At 32.3% G+C, this 22,935-nt stretch overlaps 1 protein-coding gene across 2 annotated transcripts; it reads left to right on the top strand.

Annotated features, from left to right (window-relative positions):
* Nucleotides 1-15,900: 15,900 nt before the first annotated feature.
* LOC112732876 (bidirectional sugar transporter N3) lies at nucleotides 15,901-17,749 on the top strand. 2 transcript variants are annotated; one of them, XM_025781686.2, is made up of 6 exons: nucleotides 15,901-16,250; nucleotides 16,358-16,394; nucleotides 16,488-16,698; nucleotides 16,790-16,954; nucleotides 17,041-17,160; nucleotides 17,261-17,749. In XM_025781686.2, the coding sequence occupies exons 1-6, from the start codon at nucleotides 16,208-16,210 to the stop codon at nucleotides 17,519-17,521; spliced, it is 837 nt and encodes a 278-aa protein (XP_025637471.1). In that variant the 5' UTR covers nucleotides 15,901-16,207; the 3' UTR covers nucleotides 17,522-17,749. The 2 variants fall into 2 exon arrangements, with proteins under 2 accessions (XP_025637471.1, XP_072068452.1); XM_072212351.1 differs by lacking the exon at nucleotides 16,358-16,394 and having other exon boundaries at nucleotides 16,102-16,357; nucleotides 16,442-16,698.
* Nucleotides 17,750-22,935: the final 5,186 nt, after the last annotated feature.

Genomic DNA, 22,935 nt, shown 5'->3' with positions numbered 1-22,935 from the left:
ATCAACTGAATATTTTAGAGTACTAATTTTAATTAAACCTTTTCTGTTGTGTTTTTTGGACTGCTAAATCATTTAATAATATTTATATATTTGGTCAAAAATAACAATTATTTTGTTTAAGGATTTTGGACTTGCTCCTTCATTCCTGTTTTTACGTTTTTGGACTGAGACTTGCGTACTTCATGATTTTTTTTTTTTGGTCATACGTACTTCATAAATTTAATCATTGTAAAAAACCTGGGCTTCTTTTTTTGGGTCATACAACACACTCCCACACACATCCCACACACACACTAACCTAGTAACCTAAATAAACCTAGGATTTGAACCTGGTGTTGCTTCATTTGAGGCAAACATCTTTCCCACTAGATCACATGCCTCAGCCACAAACCTGGGCTTAGTATATAGAATGGATCCTCTTTCCCCGTCGTCCACTATATGAATGACCCAACTTCAATAAATAAAAATATAAACAGGATCGTTGAGTTAACCCAAAAACACACAAGATCCTTGCGATAAACAAAACAAAAAGCCCGCAAGACTTGGTTTAGTGATCAAATTCCTTGCTTTACAAGAAGTGTACCCGGGTTCATGACTGAGACCAATAGTAAATGAGAATATTTAACATTGTGTGTGAGTAAGTACTGTAATGTTTTAATACTTAGGACTAGAAGCTGTGGAATGTAAGTGGACAAAAAAAAAATCTTAATATTATGAATAATGATATTAGACTAATAAATTTAAGGGTCTGACTAACAAATGTTTTTAATATATTCTTAGACTACTCTTAAATATTCATTATTATATATCTCCCTTCTTCCTATTGATTCCAAATATAATCCACACTATTCAATATAGGTGTAAAATAAACTTTCCATGGTGCAATAGATTTTTTTTTTTTTTTTTTAGTTATCTTCTAGTGTGTTTTTCATACATTATTTCAAGTGTTCAAATTTGTCATTTTCATAATTATTAGACTCGTATACTTTACTTTCTTCATTTTTGGTTGTTGATGAGTAGCATCATTGCAGAAAAATATATAATAAATTAGTTAAATTCGAAAAAAAAAAGAGTTACATATGCAAATAATAGTCTTCCTAATGTGACCTTTTTCCTATTCATGATATAGAAATGTCATTTAAGTTTGGTGATGTTGAATTGATTGTATGAAATTGTGAATTGGTATGAGTGATTGTGATACATACGGATACAATTACAAGTCGGCTGTATGAGTAGTTGAATACATTGTATGATTGAAGGTGAAGAGCATTAGCAAGTGGGGAAGTAACAATGTATGTGGAGTAAGATTGGAGTTATTTAATTTGGTGTCTCCAATAATGTTACTCCAAAGTCTAGTATTGCATACTTACACAGTATTTGGGATCATTATCAGGCAGATTGTTACTACCTCTGATTGATTGTGATGGCGACTGTTCCATTGAGCTTATAGCTTAGCTTAGCTAGCAAACACTTTTACTTTATGATGAATATCAAGCATAGCATGCCATATGGCTGAGGGATCAGTCCACGTTGGCAGCAGGAGACAGCACCAAGTGGCAGCACATGCGTGGCCCACGTGGCTTGCAATGATTTGAATCAGATCGAGTAGTCGGGGATGAGCGCTTCATTAATAATGAGGAAGCCAAAGGAAGCATTGGTAAGCTGAGGCATTCATTATAATTCCATGAATTTCGAATGTTGATAATGACACAGATCAAATATATAAGAGCTTCATCGGAACCGTGTCTGGTGGCTGGGTCCATCCCTACCTCCCATCATTGTGGAATCACACACATACAAGCTATATCATCATAACTAATGATCCAAATTTAAGAAAGTACATATAGAGTATCAGTTAATTAACATGAAAATATATAATTAACATATGGTTTTTCATTATGACGAAGAATATGTTAATTAAACGTATATATTAGTAATCATCACTACCAAACAGCAGCGAACTCATAGTTATGTGCTGATTTAGACCCTTCGTGCTTTGTGTTTAGGATGTACATGATAGTGAGATATATAGTCCCCTGAGATCCTTGACGCAATCTCAACAGAAGACAAATCTCAGTAGTAAAAAATAATCAAATCTACCAGGAAAATGACGTGCCTAGCTTCATTGAAAAAATTATCTAACTATGTTAATTGTATGTTAAAATAAATCATTAAAATCAATTATTAAAATAGAATATACATTAAAATATAAAATATATATTAAAAACAAATTAAATTATATATATTTATATGTAATACATAATAACTGATTTTAATATATAAATAATATTTTTATAGTTCATATCAAAATAAATAATGCTAAGTAATTAATTTTTTCTACTAATATCAACTAATTTTTTAAAAATTATTTTACTTATCTTAAATTTTAAATCTTTAATTATAGAAATTTAATTTTAAATAATAAATTATAAATTTAAACATTAAAATTAATTAATATTAAATAACTAAAAATTGGCTTCTACCTACAGTTTTTCTTTGGGAATTCATGTGATTTGATCACGCATCCAATTTTTATTATGAGAAAAGTATCGTTTTTGTCCCCAACATTTGAGGTAAATCCTATTTGTATCTCTAACGTTTAAGTGTGTGTTTGGATTACAGTTTATAAACGGGAGTTTGAATAAAATTGATTTTGCAAACTTGATTTTGATGAAAAGTAAGTTTGTGTTAAAGTGATTTATGTTTGGTAATCTTTGCATCAAAATGAATTATAGTAAAATAAATATTGTTTGGATTCTACTACTCAAAATCACTTTTAGATAAAAAATTACTAAAATAGACACCAACTTAAATAATTTTTGTATATTATCTTATCATTTTAATTTAGATAATTGAATAGATCTTATTAATTAATTCTATAATAAAATTAATATTTATACACTAAAATAAAAATAATATAAAAAAATTGGTAAAATATATTTTTAATTAAAACTAACAAAATATAAATTTTAGAGAGTACTAAGAATAATAAAAAAAATTAAATATTTATCTTGGTAGTAATTGAAATAAATAAAAAAAAATTTATGATATTTTTTATATAGTATATTTTTAGTACTCTTTTTTAGTATGCTATAATTTATTATTATTATTATTATTATTATTATTATTATTATTTACAATTAATTTTTTGTTTAATTTACTTTACCTAATAGAATCAATAAATTATATTATAAAAAGATAATAAAAATAATACAAAAAATTATAATTATAAAAGTGTATAATATCAAATAAATAATTAATAAAAAATAAAAATAAAAATAATAAAAAAATGAGTTCATATAAACAAAAATAATAAGAATTCCATAAATAATATAATAACATGCATAAAGGATAAAGTTGGTAAAAGGTAAATAAAGATGGAGTATTGATGGCTAGAAGCCCGTTTGTAAAACGCAAAAGCTTAGAATTGTAGCTTCTTGAAAACCATGATTTTGAAAGCGAAATCACTTCTGCGTTCATGAATCAAAAATTTGCCAAACCAAAAATTGAAGCTTTCAAGAAGGCTAAACGTGCTTCTTCTCTTGTAACGCCTAACACACCCTAAATCGTCCTATTTGTATCCCTAACATTTGTAAAAGTAATTCAATGTTATCCTGCCGTCAATTACACATCATGAGTGCTTTAGTTTGAGTTTTAAAAATCTCTATTTAAAGTTAGAAAATAAATGTCTGGGATAGAATCGATGATCTACTCCGAAAAATAGCTCATCAAATGTTGAAACTAATTCCTACAATATTTACATAATTTACTTTTTTAGGGACATAATTGAATCTAAACACAAATAGTGGATATAATATTAAAATCGAATACATCCAAGTGAGATCTAATTGAGAATGAATACATTCAAGTGAGAATAATTAAAAAATATAATCTGATTTGTTAGTATAATTGATAGTAGGATAACATTGAATCACTTTTATAAACGTTAAAGATACAAATAGAACGATTTAAATATTAGGGACACAGATAGGACTCATCCAAACGTTGGAGACAAAAACGATACTTTACTCTTTTATTATTTATATGCACCGTAACCAATTTTCTTACTGCTCTTTCTTGAAGGCCCCTTGTTTTCTTTTCAGAAAATAATGTATAAGATTGATGAATGACTTCTTATGTTATAAATGCTTGGTGTTGATTTGTCCGCATACGTGGACAGATAACACAGAATAATTCAGCAATATAATACACTACTAAGCATTCCGATTCATGAGAACGTGAAATGAAGGGTCGCATTCTCTCAAAGCATAGGAGAAAATAGCAGCCCAAGTGGTATGTAGCATTCGTCAATAATTTTGGTTTAGAAACTCATCATGCATGCCCCAACTCTTTCAGTAATTTCCACCTGATCCAGGTGTGCTACCACCCCCTTCATATATCAGCCACACAAAAAAGAAAAAGGAAAGAACAATATTATACATATCAATATCGTCTCAAAGTATACAGAAACAAAAATACTGAAGAATCATCCGAATTAATTATTTTTTGTCATTATTTTTAGTCATTAATTCAATTTTTTTAGTTTTGTAATTTAACAACATATTTTAATTTATATTTTTAAAAATTAATAATTAATTAATAATAAAAAATTATAAAATTCTGATAGTCATCTACTCTAACTAACATTCCTCATATACAAATCCAATATGATTTAACAATAAAAAATATATATAAGAGCTTAAATGTTAAAACATGATGTTAGACTAAAAATTAAAAAGTAATAAAATGAATATTTATACAAGCAATACAAACATTTATGTTAAAAGAAAGCACTTTGCATTTATTTTTTTTCGAATGTATGTAATATAAAAAAACAATTAATCAATCAAATGCTTAGTGGTCCAAATTTGACAACAAACCAGCTATGCAATTTGATCCATATGTATTATTAATACCGATGAATTTAAATTATAAATAGCTAATTTGGTTAGGTAATGTTCCACTCAGAAAATAATTAGGACCCTACTGCTCGTTTTTCTTTTCCTTTTTGGTGTTCTTTTAGTTCCATGTTATCCATATATTAGAGTGCTTTAATTTGGCATCAAGCATCAACATATTAATTTCTGTAGAAATAATTATAGCGTATGCAAGCACTAAATAATACAAACAATGACAACCCCCAAAATCTGCATCACCCAAAATATACATTTTGACGTCTCGTTATTGTTCTCTATAGTATTTTAGTACCTCTTCTGGCAGCCAAAAGAAGCAAACCCATGTTGAACACATTAACTTATAGTGATTTATTGATTAGAGAGCGACCTCCCTTGGCATTGTGGTTGTAACTATCATTTTAATTTGAACGCTCTATTTCTCTTTGGAAAAGTGATAGAAGCTTTGAACAACAAACTTTGAAATTTCAAACAATTGCTGTATGTTTGAGTCTATTTTGGCGTTGGACACTAAACAAAAGAAAGTGACCGAGAGCGCTAGGGAAAAAGAGGAGGGAAAAGGAAAAAGAAAAAAATAAAATAAAATAAAAGTGTAAATGTAAAGAAGTTGTGGGTCTAATACTATTTTTGGGTTGACACACAAATATAGGCGCAAAAAAGTTTTAATAATACAATCAAATTATTGAAGTTGCAGGGTTAATTTAAGTTTATTAACATCTCTAGTAAAACTCAACAAAATTAACATCCACGACTTATATATATATCATTGCACGAATGGTCGGTTTCTAAAATAACTAAATAAGATGTAATTCAAAAAGATTAATATTTTATAAAAATTAAAGGTTAATTTAATAATATTTATTATTTGATGTCGAATATTTTTAATTTATTTTTTATAATAAATTTTAAATATTTAAATATTTATATAAATTAAATATTCACTATTTAATTTTTTTAACAATTAAACATAAATTTTTAAGTACAGTAGCAAAACACAAAAATTAAATTGCTGTCAACAACTAGTCACAAAAAAAAAATTGCTGTCAACAACTACAATTTTTAGTATAATAAATACTTGATCCAATAGAATGCAGCTTGCTAGTTATCTGAACAACATAAATTATATTATGAGAGAAATATCACAGGTTTATTAAAATTTATTATTTTTTATTATTTAATTTTTAATTTAATTTTTAATTTAATAATATATTTTATCACATATTTTATATATTAATAATTAAATAATAACAAAAAAAATAACTTCTAAGGATTCTGCATTTCTGCTATCATTTCTCTACTATTAATTGTTAGGTCTGGTTATGAGCTTGCCAGTTGCCACCAAGCCTTTAATATATCACAGTTAATATACGCGAAAATATTTTATTTTTAAAAATGAAAAGTAAAATGATCACACGTGCACACACAATACAATAGTGGCAATCACCTGAGCTTTGACCTTACAAAATATCTGAATCCTAAATTAGATATGAGTCTTAAATCATTGAAAAAGCGAAATGCAATTAATTCTAATCATGGAGGATTGATTGATTAATTAAACTCACGTATGCGTAATTATTTCCGTGTCAAACAAGATATGAGCATCTAAACAGTTATAATAAAATAAAACAACTCAAACATGATCTTTCCACGCATGCCCTCGTATATAATCTAAGACTCTGAACCTGCCACCACAAAATCCAACTGAGGTAATCGTCATCGGATTAATCACAATTCATTGTAGGCTATAATGTTAGGACATTGACACAGATAATAAAACTATAAAAGATGGGAAAAAATAAAAAATATTTTATTTTATATTTCTTAATTTAAAAAATTATAAAAATAAAATTAAATATATATAAAATATTATCTATAAAAAATAAAAATAAATAAAGATAAAATAAAAATAAATAAAAATAATAATAACTAAAATTATAGTATAATTGATGTATTTTGTTAAGTTGAATTTATAGATTAGTATTAAACGTCTTTATTGTTATCATAGATTAATATAGAAGTGTAGTTTAATACGCTTCCGCAAGCTAGTGGATGGAAGATGTCAATAATCCACAATTTAGATAAATTCCAATAAAATAGTTGAGGAAGACGCGTGCGGTGCGACGACACAAAGAAAGACGTGTGTGACACGATAACACATAGGAAGAGAAAGGCATGACGGAGCTAGGGTTGCCGGCGGCAGAAATAGAAAAGGAGATGCTGCACTTGAGGGAGAGAGAGCATGCAGCATGTAACACCCTACCACACAGAATCTTATATATGCTTAAGTCATAAAACTGAGGTGGCAAAGTATTACGATATCTAAAAGTAAAAATATATATAATAATAGTTGAAAGGAATTTTATAACGAGAAGCCTTTGAAGGAAAGTTTAAAACATAGGACGCATCGCTTATGTAATCGGAAAACTTGTGTTTCTAATCCAATACAGACAAAACAATAACCTGTTTCTCCACATTGACCTCTAAGAGGGACAAAGTAAAGTTAAATATACAGAGGAGAATCTAAGTACAGAATACTAAACGTAAGCTCAAAACACAGAGTCTTAAATATAACACTTCGCTTGCAGAATGAACTCTAGATGCTTACCGAGGTGCCTCTCGAACTGCATCTAAAAATAACATATATTGTATGGGATGAGAACCAGGGGTTCTCAGTATGGTTAAGGTGCCCATATATATAATAAATATGGCCCCGGAAAAACCAGAGGCAATCGTAGAATGCCGACGCTCAGATTATAAAACTTAAAGAATTAAAAATGAAAGCCATAAGTAGGGGGTGGTTGTCTAAGGTTCTAAACTTAACTAACTCTATCCAAAACCCTCAATTATCTACCTTTCCTCCAATCCCCCAACACCGGTGAAACCACAGACAAACAAACAGGCAAAGCAAGCACATGTAGAATACAAATACAGCAGGTAACAATTTAGCAAGTAAGCAAAATAATCACGTAGGCAAGCCCAATTAATGCACAAGCAATCAAAACACACAAATGCATATGATGCATGCTTGTCTTATAGCTGATGATATTATCTGTCGGTTATATAGCCAACCCGACACGTCCTGGTAGCTAACCATGGACAGAAACACCCATGCGGAGTAAGTGGGTTTGAGCTACAACCCCCTTACTACTACCCGCTTAACCTGGAGCTAGTGGAATAACCACTACTGCGGCTACTATCCAAGCGGGTGTTTAAAAGCTCAACATGGAGTAAGTGGGATGGACCACAACCCTTACTACTACTCAGGCGTCACAATCACTGACCTGGAGCAAGCGAGATGAACCACCATCCTTGCTACTACCCAAGTATCTGAAGCATTGACCTGGAGCAAGCGGGACGAACCACAACCCTTACTACTGCCCAGATATCTCAAACATACATTCATATAGTTTAAATCATGCATTTTCGTTATCAAATCTCAAACATTAACCTGGAGCAAGCAGGACAAACCACTATCCTTGCTACTACCCAGGTATCACAAACATACATTCATTTATTACTCCGTTTAAATTCATTTCTTCATAGCTCTTTTTCCCTTTCTCATACCCGGAGCAAGTGGACATCGTCAATGCCTACTACCCGGGGCCATAATCACATTTATTTACAAACCAACATCCCCGTTAAACTTTTCAACTTTCATCACCCCTTTACAATCCCTCTTCACTCGCAAGTTATTATCCTCTCAATGTTCAACTCCCTCTCTATAATTAAATTTAAGTTTTGGACACTGAGAAGTAAAAATAGAGGTTTAGAGATTTGAAATTAAGCTTTAAAAACACAAAATTCACATTTGCTGAAATTGGGACCACGCGTACACGTGAGAGTGCAGTTTAGCCCATCTCGCGTATGCATAGCCTTGTCCGCGAAATGAGGGGTATGCGTACGCATACACTACAGTTTGATCAGAAATGGCTAAGTCTGCAGAATTTCAGTTTTACATACCGAACTTTCGACGCACATAACTTTCTCGTTTTAAAATATTTTTTATCCATTCTTTAAATGACGTAATCTTCACGGACCCAATTTTTATATGAAATAAGTTTGAAATAATCTGGAGGTCCAGAAACCGAGTTATGGCTCGCCGAAGTTCAACCAAAAATCAATTTTACACAAAAATCCCTCAAACCTTTATTTCACCAAGTTTCTTTCAAAAACCAATAACTCACACTCCACTTTTACCACTAATTGTATACAAAGTCTCATACCTATTCCATCTCTTCCATCACATGCAAATACCCAATTCTTAGTATTTTCATCATATATAAAAATTCAACATCCAACATATAAATCTAAGAATCTACAAGATTTAGAGAGCCTTTACCTCACCCATGCCTCAATTAAACAAAACCCATTAATCCATCAAATTAATTTGGACCTAGAACATCAATTTAACCAAAATCTCAACATCTAATTCATATAATTTTCGAAAATTAGGGAAGGAAGAACAGAGATTGAAACTGAGACTTCCTTACCTAATTGACCACTGGACTTTGTAGAGCTCAACGCTGCAGTCACATGGCCCAAACGATGCGGCGATCGGAGCTCCGGATCAAAAGTTATATGAAGTTGAAATCTAGCCGAGGGTTTGCATGCTCTTCCTCTCTTCTCCCTCTAAGTTTCCAGTGTGTGTGTGTGGGAAAGAGAGAGCTGAAGCTCTTTCATTTTATTAAGTTTGGGTTGGGCCTTGGGCCAAATTCTTTAAAATTAGCGTCAAAATTCTTATTTTAATTAGTTCTACCTCACTAAATCATAAAATTCTATTTTCTAATTTATTTGATTAATAATTAATTTATTGACTAATCATTTACTAATTTCTCGGGTTTTACACAGCGATCTTTAGAGGAAAATAAAGGAAGAGAAAGGTGTAGCATAGCTAGGGCTACCAGCGGCAGAAACAGAGAAAAAGAAAGAGAGGGAGAAGAAGAAGAGAAAGAGGAAAGGGGACAACAGGGAGGCCACGATGGCGCATGGTGGGCGGCGGTAGGTTGAAGGACGTCAGAAATAGGGCTGAAAAAGGAAACATGACATTGCAATTTTAACAATAAAGATGATGTTGAGGGCAAACGGTGGTAGCACTTTAGGTGGCACATGAGAGCGCGTGTGGCGGTGTTAGGCTTATTAGACTCAGAAAGACAAGAAGGAAGGATGGGCTAATCGGTGACGTGAGAGAATATCAATGCAGAGGCAAAAGAGAAGGAGAAAATGCATAGAGAAGAAGAGTACTCATAAAGAAAAACACTACAAGAAAAATGTTTAATATCGTTGGATTTATTGTCAGACATTAACGTTGGGTTTATCAATGGATTTACCAGCAGATTTAGTAATAAATTCGTCGAGTAAAAAAGTTACCGTCGAATTCAGTTTTCTGATGCTAAATCCGACGGTAATAATTGGAGGAAAAGAAAAATTGGCGCAATCATTACTGTCGGAATTACTGGCGGATTTAGCTCAGTTAATGGAACGCTATGTTTTGGTCACGCGTAATACATTATCATCAGATTTATCCGCTGGTAAATCCGACGTTAATTTTGTCCTAAATTAGAATCGCAGCCCCTCTCCCCTCATTTTGAAAGAGCCACTCTCTCTCTCTCTCTCTCTCTCTGCATCTCTCTCCTCCAAACCACGCCTTTAGCATCCCCCTCTGCCAGTGCCGATGCCACTAACAGCCTCCAAAGGATCTCCTCTTCAATCTCACTCTTCACAATGCCGAAACACCTCACTCTCACTCTGCCAATAGCAAATCTCCTCTCACTTTCTTAGCCTCTGACAACGACGAAGCTCCTCCTTCTTCTCCGCCGTTGACGCTATCCCACAGTACCCTGATTCGCATCCTGCGGTGGCGCGACCCTTTCCTTTCCCTCCCCATCCTCGATGCGCTTCTCTCTTTGTCTTCCTCTACGGTGCCACGCACCAACAGCTGCTGTCGTCTTCCACGCACCAACAGCCCCTGTCATCTTCCGTGCACAGCAGCAGCATGTACCAGACGGTATCCGATTCAAGATTTCTTAATTTTGTTTCGATTTAGGGTTTTTTTATTCTGTTTTGATTTAGGTTTTCTTTTTAATTCATGATTTTTTATGATTCTATTTTTTTGTTGGATTATTTGATTTAAGGGAAGTTGTTGCGCGATTCTGAAGCTTTTACTATTTAAGTTTTCTTTATTCTTCTGCGATGGCCGTATTGGTTTCTGGGAAAATATGGTTGCTGGCACTCAAGTGGTGAGTGATCTTAGAGAATTCTATCTAATTTGTATAAGTAAATATTGTAAAAATAATTAAATTGTATGAAGTTCTAGTCAAAATATGCTTTTATGCTTTTTTTTTTGTTTCGGCTGCATGTTGTATTGTGGTAGGTTTGTACAATTTGATTTTGAATAATTTACTAAGTTTGCTTGACAATTGTTTCTGGTTCTGCTGTGTGAAATTACACTGAGATTTCATATTAATGGTACAACTTTATGCTGTGTCTTTCATGGACATGTATGAAACTTTAAATAGTCATCTTATTGTACTTTCAATTTTCGAGTGAAATTAAAATCTTTCTCGCATTACAATCTAATTTGAATAAAAGGTAAGCCGATATAGATGCTACGATCTCTTGTTTTACATGTTTTTTTCAATTATTTCTAAAGAAAAGTAATTGGAAGTTGTAACAGCCCATACCACCCGCTAGGACGATATTGTCCGCTTTGGCACACAAGGCCTCACGGTTTTGCCTTTGACGATAGGGATGATAACCGAAGCCCCCCACACTTACTCGTCAAAACACGTCATGCTAGGGAGAGGTATCCACACCCTTATAAGGCATGCTTCGTTCCCCTCCCCAACCGATGTGGGACCTTACAATCCACCTCCCTAAGGGAGCCCAGCGCCCTCGCTGGCACATCGATCCGGGCTCCGATTCTGATACCATTTGTAACAGCCCAGACCACCCGCTAACATGATATTGTCCGCTTTGGCACACAAGGCCTCACGGTTTTGTCTTTGACGATAGGGATGATACCCAAAGCCCCCACACTCACTCGTCAAAATGCGTCATGCTAGGGAGAGGTATCCACACTCTTATAAGGCATGCTTCGTTCCCCTCCCCAACAGATATGGAACCTTACAGAAGTGAATTAGATTTCTGCTTTGGAGAAATTGTTCTATCTTTTTTATACTTCAAATTTTAATATAGGTTCCATTCAATGATTAGATTACATTCTTATTTAATTATACATGAAACCTTTATGTATAAAGTATTTGGTATAATCAATTACCGTCTGCGACTGATTCAATTACCTTTATGTGGTCATTTTTTTGTATAGATCCGTCGAGAATAAGAAGCTTGTTGTGGGTATGATAAAGACTCTAGTGTTTCACAAGGATAATGCACCTAAGAGAGATTGAACTGATTGGGTTTTGTATGAATACTGACTTCAAGATAAGGACCTTATTGATAAGGGTGTTCATTAGGTAACTACTGATTTCTCATTCATGAAAATTAAGTGTATTTCTACTTTGTTGAGACTAAAGAAATATATGTTGAAATATACACTGCTAATTATTGTTATCTATTAGTATTTGCGCTTTTTTGCATATATGGGATAACTAAAAATCTAAGATTGTTGTTATTTATCTTGTTATCGTCTTATATTTCACTAGAAGTTATGTTCTTAGATGATGAGTGTATTTTAATTAATACATGAGGATTAACAAATTTTTTAAAAAATTTAAAAAATAAGTTTATCGTCAGATAAATCCGTCGGTAATTATTAATTTAATTATTAATTAATAATATATTACCATCGGATTTACCGAGAGAAAATTCGACGGTAAAAATTACCAACAAAAATTTTCTGATGGTAATTAGCGGCAGACTAAAAAATCTGTCAGTAAATCTGACGGTACCCGACGAATTTTTTGTAGTGAAACACGATGCTCTCACCAGAACGAAAATAAGCTATCCTCTTTAAAGAGGATACCATGGCTTTGATATCATAATAAAACTACGAAAGAATGAGAAAAGAAAAAAAAAATAAAGAATGTTATACTTTGTATTTTTTTATTTGAAAAATTATAAAAGTAAAACTATATATATATATATATATATATATATGCTTATGAAAGATTAGAACAAATAAAGATAACATAAGAACAAATAAAAATAATGAAAGCTAAAATTGTGACATAATTTATATATTCAGTTGGATTAACGTAGAAGAGTGGTTGACACGAGGCTAGATATGATATAGGACACGTTGATACATAAATTTTAAAATCTTATAAGATACGGGACAAGTATATATATAAAATATAAAGTATTTTTTTAGATAAATCGTAATAATATTTTAATATTTTATTGGTATTAAAATTTAAATTAATTTTTAATTATTTTTAATGTCTTATTTTAATTATATAAAATATTTAAAATATTTTTTATTTTAATAAAAAATAATATATATTATTTATAATTTTATTTTAAGAATACATTTATTAATAAAGTTAGACACATAGTATTTATTAGATGTGTCTATTAATTTTTTTATTTTTTATTAATTAATATATAATTAGAGACAATAAATAAATATATCAAATGAGTGTCGATGAATACTATATCTGAAATAGAAAAGTATATGGAACCAAGAGGTGATTAACAAAAAGGTAAACAACTTAACTAATTTATAATTATATTTAATTAATTTTATTTATTTTTAATTTATAATATTTGATATTAATTGCTTCTCACCTCAAATTAAAATTTTGAATGATACGTTGGAGAAATAGGGACGGGAATCACGGAACTTCCAACAATCTCGATTCTTAGTATATAAAAAAATTTATAAAATATATAAAAGAACATCTATTTAGTATGAAAAAGAAATATTTTGATATTTAGTAGAAGAAACATCCTAATACCTAACATAAACATCATTCACGTAGAAATTTTAGATTCATCCAGAAATATTTGACTGATTTTTGGCTGATACCCTCTTAATTTCCTAGCATTGTTGATCTAAAATATATCCAATTCATAAATATAGTAATTCAAAGTATTTGTTTGTCGAAATAGTTCTTTTTAAATTTAAAAATTTGATTACTTTCTTTTTATTAGGAGAACTAATCATTGTTTGGCTCGGTCCAAGATTCCTATGTTGTTGCAAGTTTTCAACTATTAGACGGACAACGATAGAAAATCACAAATTTTCTTTTCCTAATTATTATTATTATTATTATTATTATTATTATTATGAGAGGCCTAATACTAGAATGATGATTTAAGAAAACCATTTTTGCTATTTGTTGGATTAACAGTGCACCACACACTCATTCTAGAATGATTGATAAAAATTGAAAAAAAAATAAAAAATATCTTTTATACTATAAAAAAAATAAAAATAAAAAGATAGTGCAAATTAAAGTCCTCCTTTTAAGTATGATACCTAGTATAGCTATTGTTCCGTTTTGTCAAGTAGAGTTTAGATGAATGTTGATTGAAAAAGTGATCCAGATGTAATAGAGTAGCGGTGCCACTTGGCTTAATGATAATCAATCACGAGACGAGATGGGACTTGGAATTCTTCTACCCTTCACGTGTGATGGTCAAAAGTTCGTTGCATTAATCATGAGAGATTGAGCGCAATAACTGTTACAGCTCATGAAATTTCTCCTACACTACTCACCCGAAGATATACATGCTCATAATATAGTGAAGTAATTAGGATTATTCCTCCCTAATTCAACACTCTGATGATCTCTTCATAGTATTAGCAGTGTGCATGTGCATGGGTGTGAATGTGTGATGATGTCATTTGGTAACACGTGTCCCGCTTTAATCTCAAAGTCATGAAATTTTGATGAATCGGTGACCTGTGTCCTTAGTGGAGGTGACTCAGCCCATGCCCTTCTGGCGCCGATATTTTCATTTTCATACCAACACACACTAATAATTTTAAGGAGAAGGGTGCGGCTAACAATTCATATCATATTACCCATGATTCAAGCTATCGAAATATCTAGAGATCCAACTAGGGAACAAATTACCTATCCGTAAATATCAATTAATTTTTTAAAAAAATTAGTTTTAGTTCATAATAATATCTAAATAAACATCTTAAATCACACACACACACACACATATATATATATATATATGCAAAATCTTACTGAAAATAATACTGAAAAGTGGAATAAAAACTTATCAAATTCGTTTATTTAAGTTAGCATTCAAAATTTAAAAATTCTAAACCTAATATACATTAAAAATTTCTCAAAAACATTTAAAGAAAAATCTAATTGTTTTAAAAATAAAATCATATTAAAAAACATTCAAAAATGTTTGCCTTAAAACATCTAAAATAAACTGATAGATCGAGAAAAGGAGAGGAAAAGATAACGGTGGCGGGAGAGAGAGGAAGGGAAAGAAGAGGTTTGAAGGTAGAAGTAAAAGAAAAGGAAGAGATATTGAAGAGGCAGAAAACATCGTACGAATACAATCGTTGGCTGATTTTAAAAAATGTTGACTTTCTAAATTTTCTTAAATAATAATAAGCAAAAATACAAAAGAGTAAAGATTAAATGTTGACTAATTATTAACTTAAGAAGTTGGTTTATAATTTTTTTAAGAGTAAACCATAACTATTGGATTCATTTAAATTTACCGCGAATAATCAATTAAGAAATGTTAAAAGATATTAAAATTTATTATTTTTTATTATCATTTAGTTATTAATTCAATTCATTTAATTTAATTCTGTTAATTTAATAATCTAACAAAACATTTTATTATATATTTCAAATATTAATAATTAACTAATAACAAAAAACAATAAAATTGCATCGCTCCATAGCATTCTTTCAATTAATTTGTGAGGCATAGAATTTGTGAAATAGGAGGGCCAACTAGGGACGTGAGAGGGAGGAATAATGGAGAGGGGTCACGTGAGGAAACGTAACGTCTGAAATTGGTTGGAGATGTAACACGTAAACAAGGGATCGGAAGTGGTGGCCCAAAGTATTAATTGTAGAACTACATCACACCAACTCGCCACAATAATGAATTGAGTTGGCATTCGGAAACGGGTGTGCTCATGGCTTTGATTGTTTGCCCTCGAATCAATGCAATTCACTCATGCAAATAGCCCCCTCCTCCTCCTCCCCTATATATAAGGGATCTCTAATACCTGTTTTCTTCCGTGGCAGGGTACACACACATACACATTATTCATTAATTAAGCAAGCTAGAGCTACACTTAGCTTCCCTTAAATTCTTCTCTAGCTCTTCTTTCCATCGAAACCATGCCTCAAGTCGCTACTGAAATTTTTATCGTTGGTGTTATAGGTACACACACATACATGCACAATTAATTGATTACTCTCTTAATATATATTCTTTTTCATTCTCCTTCCAAGCAGTTCACTGATTTTCTATGTTATGTTTATGTACAGGTAACATTTGCTCCTTCATTTGCTTTCTGGCACCTTTGTAAGTATACATTCATACATATATAACTTGAATTAATGTGAACGCAGGGGCAGTAGCCAATACTAACTAATAGTACATATGGAATGAATGCAGATCCACATTCTATCGAGTTTGTAAGAAGAAAACAACGGAAGGGTTCCAGTCGATTCCGTATGTGGCAGCACTGTTCAGTGCAATGCTTTGGATATTTTATGCTTACATAAAGAAGGGCGAAATACTTATCATCACCATCAACTCATTCGGTTGTTTTATAGAGACAATTTACCTTGCCATCTATCTCACCTATTGCCCCAAGAAAGCTAGGGTACGCTTAATTATTATACTGCTCATGCATGTATTAATTAATTCATTTAATAAATCACTATTATTATACTATGTTATGTTATGTTATGTAGATCTTCACGTTGAAGCTGATATTCATGTTCAACTTGGGGGGAATATTCTTGGTTGTCCTTCTCACACACGTTCTAGCAAAAGAAAGAACAGCTCGTCTAGAGCTTCTTGGATGGATCTGCGTCGTCCTTTCCACCAGTGTCTTTGCAGCACCTTTAAGCATCATTGTGAGTTAATTCATTTCTACTATATGTATTTGATTAATATAATATTATTAATTGAATAATGATGTGATATATGCATTTTCATGTAGAGAGTGGTAATTCGCACAAAGAGTGTGGAGTTCATGCCCTTCAATCTTTCACTGCTTCTCACAATAAGCGCAATAATGTGGATGGCATATGGCATTCTTCTCAAGGATATCTATGTTACAGTAAGTACTAGTGCTAATAAGTGCTAACCTATATACACATATATAGTTGCTTCTGTCTTGTGTTTCTAATGTTAGCTTCCCATGCATGTTAATAATACAGCTTCCGAACATAGTGGGAGTGACATTCGGGACAATACAGATGGTGCTGTATTGTATATACAGGAAGAACAAGCCCGTGAGCAAGGATAATGAGAAGCTGCCTCAACATAACGGAGAAGTTGAAGCTACCACCCCTCAGGCCCCCATTGATATTGAGATTGGAGATCAGAAGAAGCAGCAACCAGACAACAACCCTCCTACTCCTGTGGAAGCCACTAATAATCATCAAGTGCAAGTCCAGCTGCAACAACAGAAAGTGTGAGAAGTTTGAAGATCCAGTTGTGTTGTGTTGTGCCTCTATCTGCCATGTAAAATTAATTCTATGGGGAACACACCCACCATACCTATATACATACTATATATATCTATCTTTATCTTTTTATATATATCTACCTAGCTATATATATACACATACTTCATGATTCTCATCCATCTTACTTCTATTTTAAGTATGTACTTCTTATCATAAACAAAAATTCTCAATTTCATACCTCTTCTGTCCCAAATTATCCCAGCCATTTTTTTAGTAAATTCAGTGAAAAATAAACCAGCGTATTAAAACCTTAAAAATTTTACTGATATATTGGCTTACCATCATATAGCACTTAGTTGCTTTACAAGTAATTATGTTTAGCTGATGAGACAGATTTTGTTTAAGAACATATGCTACTGTTCTGTAAAATTAAACTTCTTTGAACGGAGATAGTTTTATTTACTTCAATAAAATTATTTAGACTGTGCGTAATTTTGAACAACATTTAATGAATCTAAGTGTAATTTGTCAAAGCACGCACACAGAATTATTGCTGTTTAATTAAAGGAGGGGGACAAGGAGAAATTAAGATTTAATATTGTAGGACAAAAAATTTGCATTATTGAAAGGGACTGAACAACTCAACGAGCTACGCTGCAATGTCTGGTCAATTCAATTCATGCATCTGTTCATACTTCATTCATCGGGATCGTGCAAAACCGAAACTGAGGACAATCACTGTCTCTCACTGCTTGCATTGATGATTCTGATCAATTCTTCAATTTTCGCCCATAACAGTATAATTGTACACAATTCTCCTCGTCATAAACCCTAGCTTCTCTATATGATATTTGTCGAAACAATTGGAAATCTAATAATGAGGACAATTGGGGGATTCATTCCCCTGATTATGTTAACTTTATTATTACCTCCTTTTCCCACTTCCTAGTACACTTTATTAAATTCTGACTTTTTCTTTGTAATTATAGATTGTCATCTCTTTTTTACTTGTCTTTTTCTTTGCGTTTCATTTAATTTACTTTCTAAATCATGGCTTTGTATTTTAGCTATTTCATCCTCTTTACTTTCTTAAGAATTACACCTGTATATTTGTTAAGGTCATAAGGGCAGTATATAGCTAGGATAAATTGTTGAGTGTAATAATTATTTTTCTTTTTTATCTTTTTGATCTTTTTTATGTAATATCCACTATTGTACAATGTCAAGTAGGCACAGAACGTGGCATATGTGGAACTTTTTTAATAGTAACAAAAGTCGGATGGCTGGATTTGAATAATGGAGCTTATTTGTTGAATTTAATATCAGCATAAAATATTTATTTAAATGTTATTAAGTAATAAAAAAAATTTTAATAAAAAATAAATTTTTTATTTTTTAGTATGTTTGACAAAATTTTATTAATAAAAATAAAAATTAAAAAGAATTTAGAAGTTATAATATATATTTTTTAAAAGAATTTTTTTAGTTAAAAAAATATTTTTAATATAATAAATACACAAAAAATACTTTAATATAATTGTACTCAAATATAAGGAAAATTATGAAGAGACAATATATGTTTTATATAATGTGTACAATAGAGTTAATTTGAAATTAAAACTAAATTATAGACAACTAATTAATTTTGAATAGTTTTCAATTTGAAATTTAAATCAAATATTAAGATTACCGTCGGTTTTGGTAACAAATAAACTACCTCTCTCTCTCACCTCTCTCTCTCGATACGGTTTGTCAGCGTTCTATACATTTCTCATGGAGTCTCGCCGGTACACTAACGCCACAGTCACCAGTCGTCATCGGAAATCGCGCCGACACTGTTCCAACTAGCGCCGTTGCTGCACAGGTCAATGCCAAGGGAGGACGCGCATATTGTGTGGGTCGAACTAACGGCACCGCAGCAACCTGGACATCCAGCGCCTCCGTCGCAGCCAGTGTGTACCTTCTTCCCGACACCGTCTTCACTTCATCTGATGCGCCTTCACTTTCTCCCATTCCTTCAAGTCTCTTCTCACCGATGATACCACCATGCTCTTCTTCTTCTTTGGATCCAAGCATGGTTAGCTTCTTTCATGATTTGAGCCCTATACTTCACAACAGTGCCGCTTTTGTCATGACTAGTCCTTTAAAATTATGTTTCACCACAATAATAGTTTCTTCTATTTATTCATCTTCTTCGATTTTAATGGTCAATTTAGGATGGTCATTTTAGTAGGTATGCGGATGGTTATTTTATTTTTATGTAGATTATTATTTTGATTGGATTGAGTTTAGTTATATATAATTAAAATATGTTAGATGTTCAATTCATTAGGTATGTGGATGATTATTTTTATCCCTAAGTGGATGATTATTTTTATTAAGAATGAGTGGCGTGTGGCAAGCCAAGTAGCGATGGTGAAATGGAATGATTATTGATGAAGGTAAGGTGGCCGCCGGTTGAAAAAGAAGAGAGTATTGGAGGATTTCAAATGGTAATTTTTTTGAAATAACTAACTGGATTTTTTAAAAATTTGAAATTTGAAATTGGAGAATTTGAAATTTGAAATTTAATGTGAAATAACTGAATAAGAGTTTTTAAATTTATTATTTCGTGGGTAATTTTCATTTTTAACTCATATTGGGCTAAATAAGCAGCCCATTGTACACATTGTACAAATATCTCATTGGCTCCCTAGCGAGACTCCAAACATAATTATTAAATAATTATAAAGAGATATTTTGCTAATGAGTTATTGCTTAAATAACATAGTCTCCCCATACTCATTTAAGAGGTGGCGAGTTTGAGTCTCTTTAACTTTGATAAATAAATAAATAAAGAGATATTTTTACATGAAATTTTTAAATATAAAATTATTTTTATTTTTTTTAAAAATTTTCTAAATTTTTTTTTGTAAAAATTTACCTAAACAAGCTCAAAATAGTTTTATACGCGTGGATGCATTCAATTATATTTTGTCATGTCAGAAAAATAACTATTTTTTTATATTAATGATCATCCAAAAATTAAATATAATTAAAAGACAGTATAAAACGTTTTACACTGTTAATACATTAAATTAAACTCTTATTTTTTATGTGTACTTTTGAATCATTATTTTTTTTTGAGTAATTCCATTTCCTATGTGATTTTTATATATACTCTTGTCTATTCTTTTTAATTTAAATTTTTTATGTAAGTAATTTTATACACTATAATTTTTATAATTAAAAAATTTATAAGATCGGTAAATATAATTATTTATATATCTTTTTTATTAATTTAAATTTTTAAGATAAATAATTTTTTGACAATTACATTCAGATAGAAAATAATCTTCTACTCCTATTTTAAAGAAATACTTTTTCCAATCGCAAAACCATCGCAAAATGAGTATATATATAGAAAAAGTCTAAAGAGTTAACTATAATATAAGTCAACTCAAGTCAATTTTTTTATTTTTAATTTTAAAATTTTAAAATTAAAATAGTGAGAAATTATTTTTTTTGTAACTAACCTATTTTTCAATTAGTTAGCTCCATTTGACTACATTCTTAATTGGAGTTAAATCTTAAAATGGTTTCTAAAATTGTATTTAAACTTCAAGGTGGTCCCTAAAATTAATAATTATCCAAATTTATTCTCGAAGTTGTACTTCGAGACTCATAATAGTCCCTAAGACACTTTCCGTTTATCGTCAGCGATTGGAAAGCTGAGTTGGACTGAAACGATGTCATTTTATACTACTTAAAAAAAAAAATAATCCCCTTCGAGGCCCCCTCTCCAACTATATTCTCACACTCACAACGGTAAACACATGGAGGTTTTCTCAACCCTCTCTGTCGCCGCCTCTTTTTGGCCTCCGTTTCGGTGTTGCGCCGCTCATCCCTCCTCCCCAACCTAGTCTCTCACACTCAAACACGGTAGAGGCAGAGCACAAAATCCCAACCTAGTCTTGTTCCAGCGCAATTTGCCAGCCTCCATCTCGTCGCCGCACTGCTCGTTAGCCTCCATCTCATCTCCACGCTGGTCGCCAACCCCTCTGTGTCATTACATCATCTTGTTTCTCATCGTCACTGCTCGCTTCTGCCTCCCTCTCTACTCGTCACGCTTACTGCAGCTTCCCTCTCTACTCGTCGTTGTTGCTGCTTGCACGTCAGCGCTCTTCTCTTGTTTCCTTTCTGTCTCCCTCTACCTCAGCTCTCTCTTCTCTCTTCTGGTTCGATTCTCTCTCTCAGCCATGGTGAGTTTTTTTAAATTTTTTTAGTTATTCAATCATTGTTCTTTAATGTTCTAGGTGATTAGTTGTTGTTGATCCTGTTTCAATAAACATCAATGGTTGATTTTAGCTGTTTTCTATTATGTAGTTATTGGAGTAAATTCCCAAAATGGTCCCCCGGATTGGGCCCATGCACCAATGTTGCCCCTCAATTTCTAAATGCTCTAAATGCACCTTCCAATTAAACTCTATGCGAAATCCTGGTCCTTCCACCCAATTTCGGCATGACTCAGCAGCCGGAGCGCTGAGCTGGCGGTTCCACCTCCACGTAGGCTTCATCACCCTCCATCATCACCATCGTTCCTCCTCTTCTCCCAACGGAGCCACTACCCTTCTTTCTTCTTCCTATCCTCCTTTCCCTTTCTCCCTTCCTCAAGCATTGTAGCCTTTTCCTTTTCTCAGTTCACCAGCCTTCAGATCACTACCTCAGGACCACCGCCGCAACCCTTTCTCTTTTCTTCTTCCTCTCTTCTTTTCTCTTCTCCTCTGTCCATTGGCCTAAGGCTGAACCACCACCGCGAGCCACCATAGCCTCCACCATCTGCGACCATAGTGTCCAACCTCCTCCTTCTACCCTCTCCTTCCCCGTCAGGTCCAGAGACGTCGAGCTTTCTTCTTGGCGAACCACCTCCGTCGGGCCCGAGCTTATTGTCGCTGCCAATCTGCCATCTTCATCACCCTCTTCCACGCACTAACCCTAGCCCTATCGTAGCTTCCAGCATCTCCATCGTCACCACCATCACCTCCGGCCTTAACCTAGCACCGCCAAATCTTCCTCTTCCATTTTCTCTTCTCAGCTAAAGAGCCGGGTACCTTTATCTTTGTTTCTCATCACCAAACTACTACTACCGCAATAGCCGCTGCAACCACTACTCTGTCGGTGTCCTCCCCTCGTTTGCTTCTCCTTGTCATTTTCATCACCCATGATGACTAACCCTCTTCTCCTTCCTCACGTTTCAGTTTGCCTTATTTTCCTGTCTGACCACCCCAACTTTCCCTATTAGTTTAGGTTTATTTAGAATTTAGTTTTAATTTTCACCAGTTTTAGGCTTAGTTTAGTTTAATTTTCTGTTTTAATTGATTTTAGGTGGTTATGATAGGTTAATTTAGTTTGTTGGATTCTGATTGTTGTTGAAAGTGTATGAA

The sequence above is a fragment of the Arachis hypogaea genome, chromosome 13 (genome assembly GCF_003086295.3).
Source record: "Arachis hypogaea cultivar Tifrunner chromosome 13, arahy.Tifrunner.gnm2.J5K5, whole genome shotgun sequence".
NCBI classification, from domain to species: Eukaryota; Viridiplantae; Streptophyta; class Magnoliopsida; order Fabales; family Fabaceae; genus Arachis; species Arachis hypogaea.
Note: the sequence above shows the minus strand (reverse complement) of the source record. Positions and strands in the feature narration are given on the sequence as shown.

What these genes read in the sequence shown, in the direction of transcription:
- LOC112732876 (XM_025781686.2), top strand. Translation starts at nt 16,208, where the DNA reads ATGCCTCAAGTCGCTACTGAAATTTTTATCGTTGGTGTTATAG. An exon ending in ATTGCCCCAAGAAAGCTAGG is followed by an intron (nt 16,699 to 16,789) that starts GTACGCTTAATT and finishes TATGTTATGTAG; the next exon opens with ATCTTCACGTTGAAGCTGAT. An exon ending in CAGCACCTTTAAGCATCATT is followed by an intron (nt 16,955 to 17,040) that starts GTGAGTTAATTC and finishes ATTTTCATGTAG; the next exon opens with AGAGTGGTAATTCGCACAAA.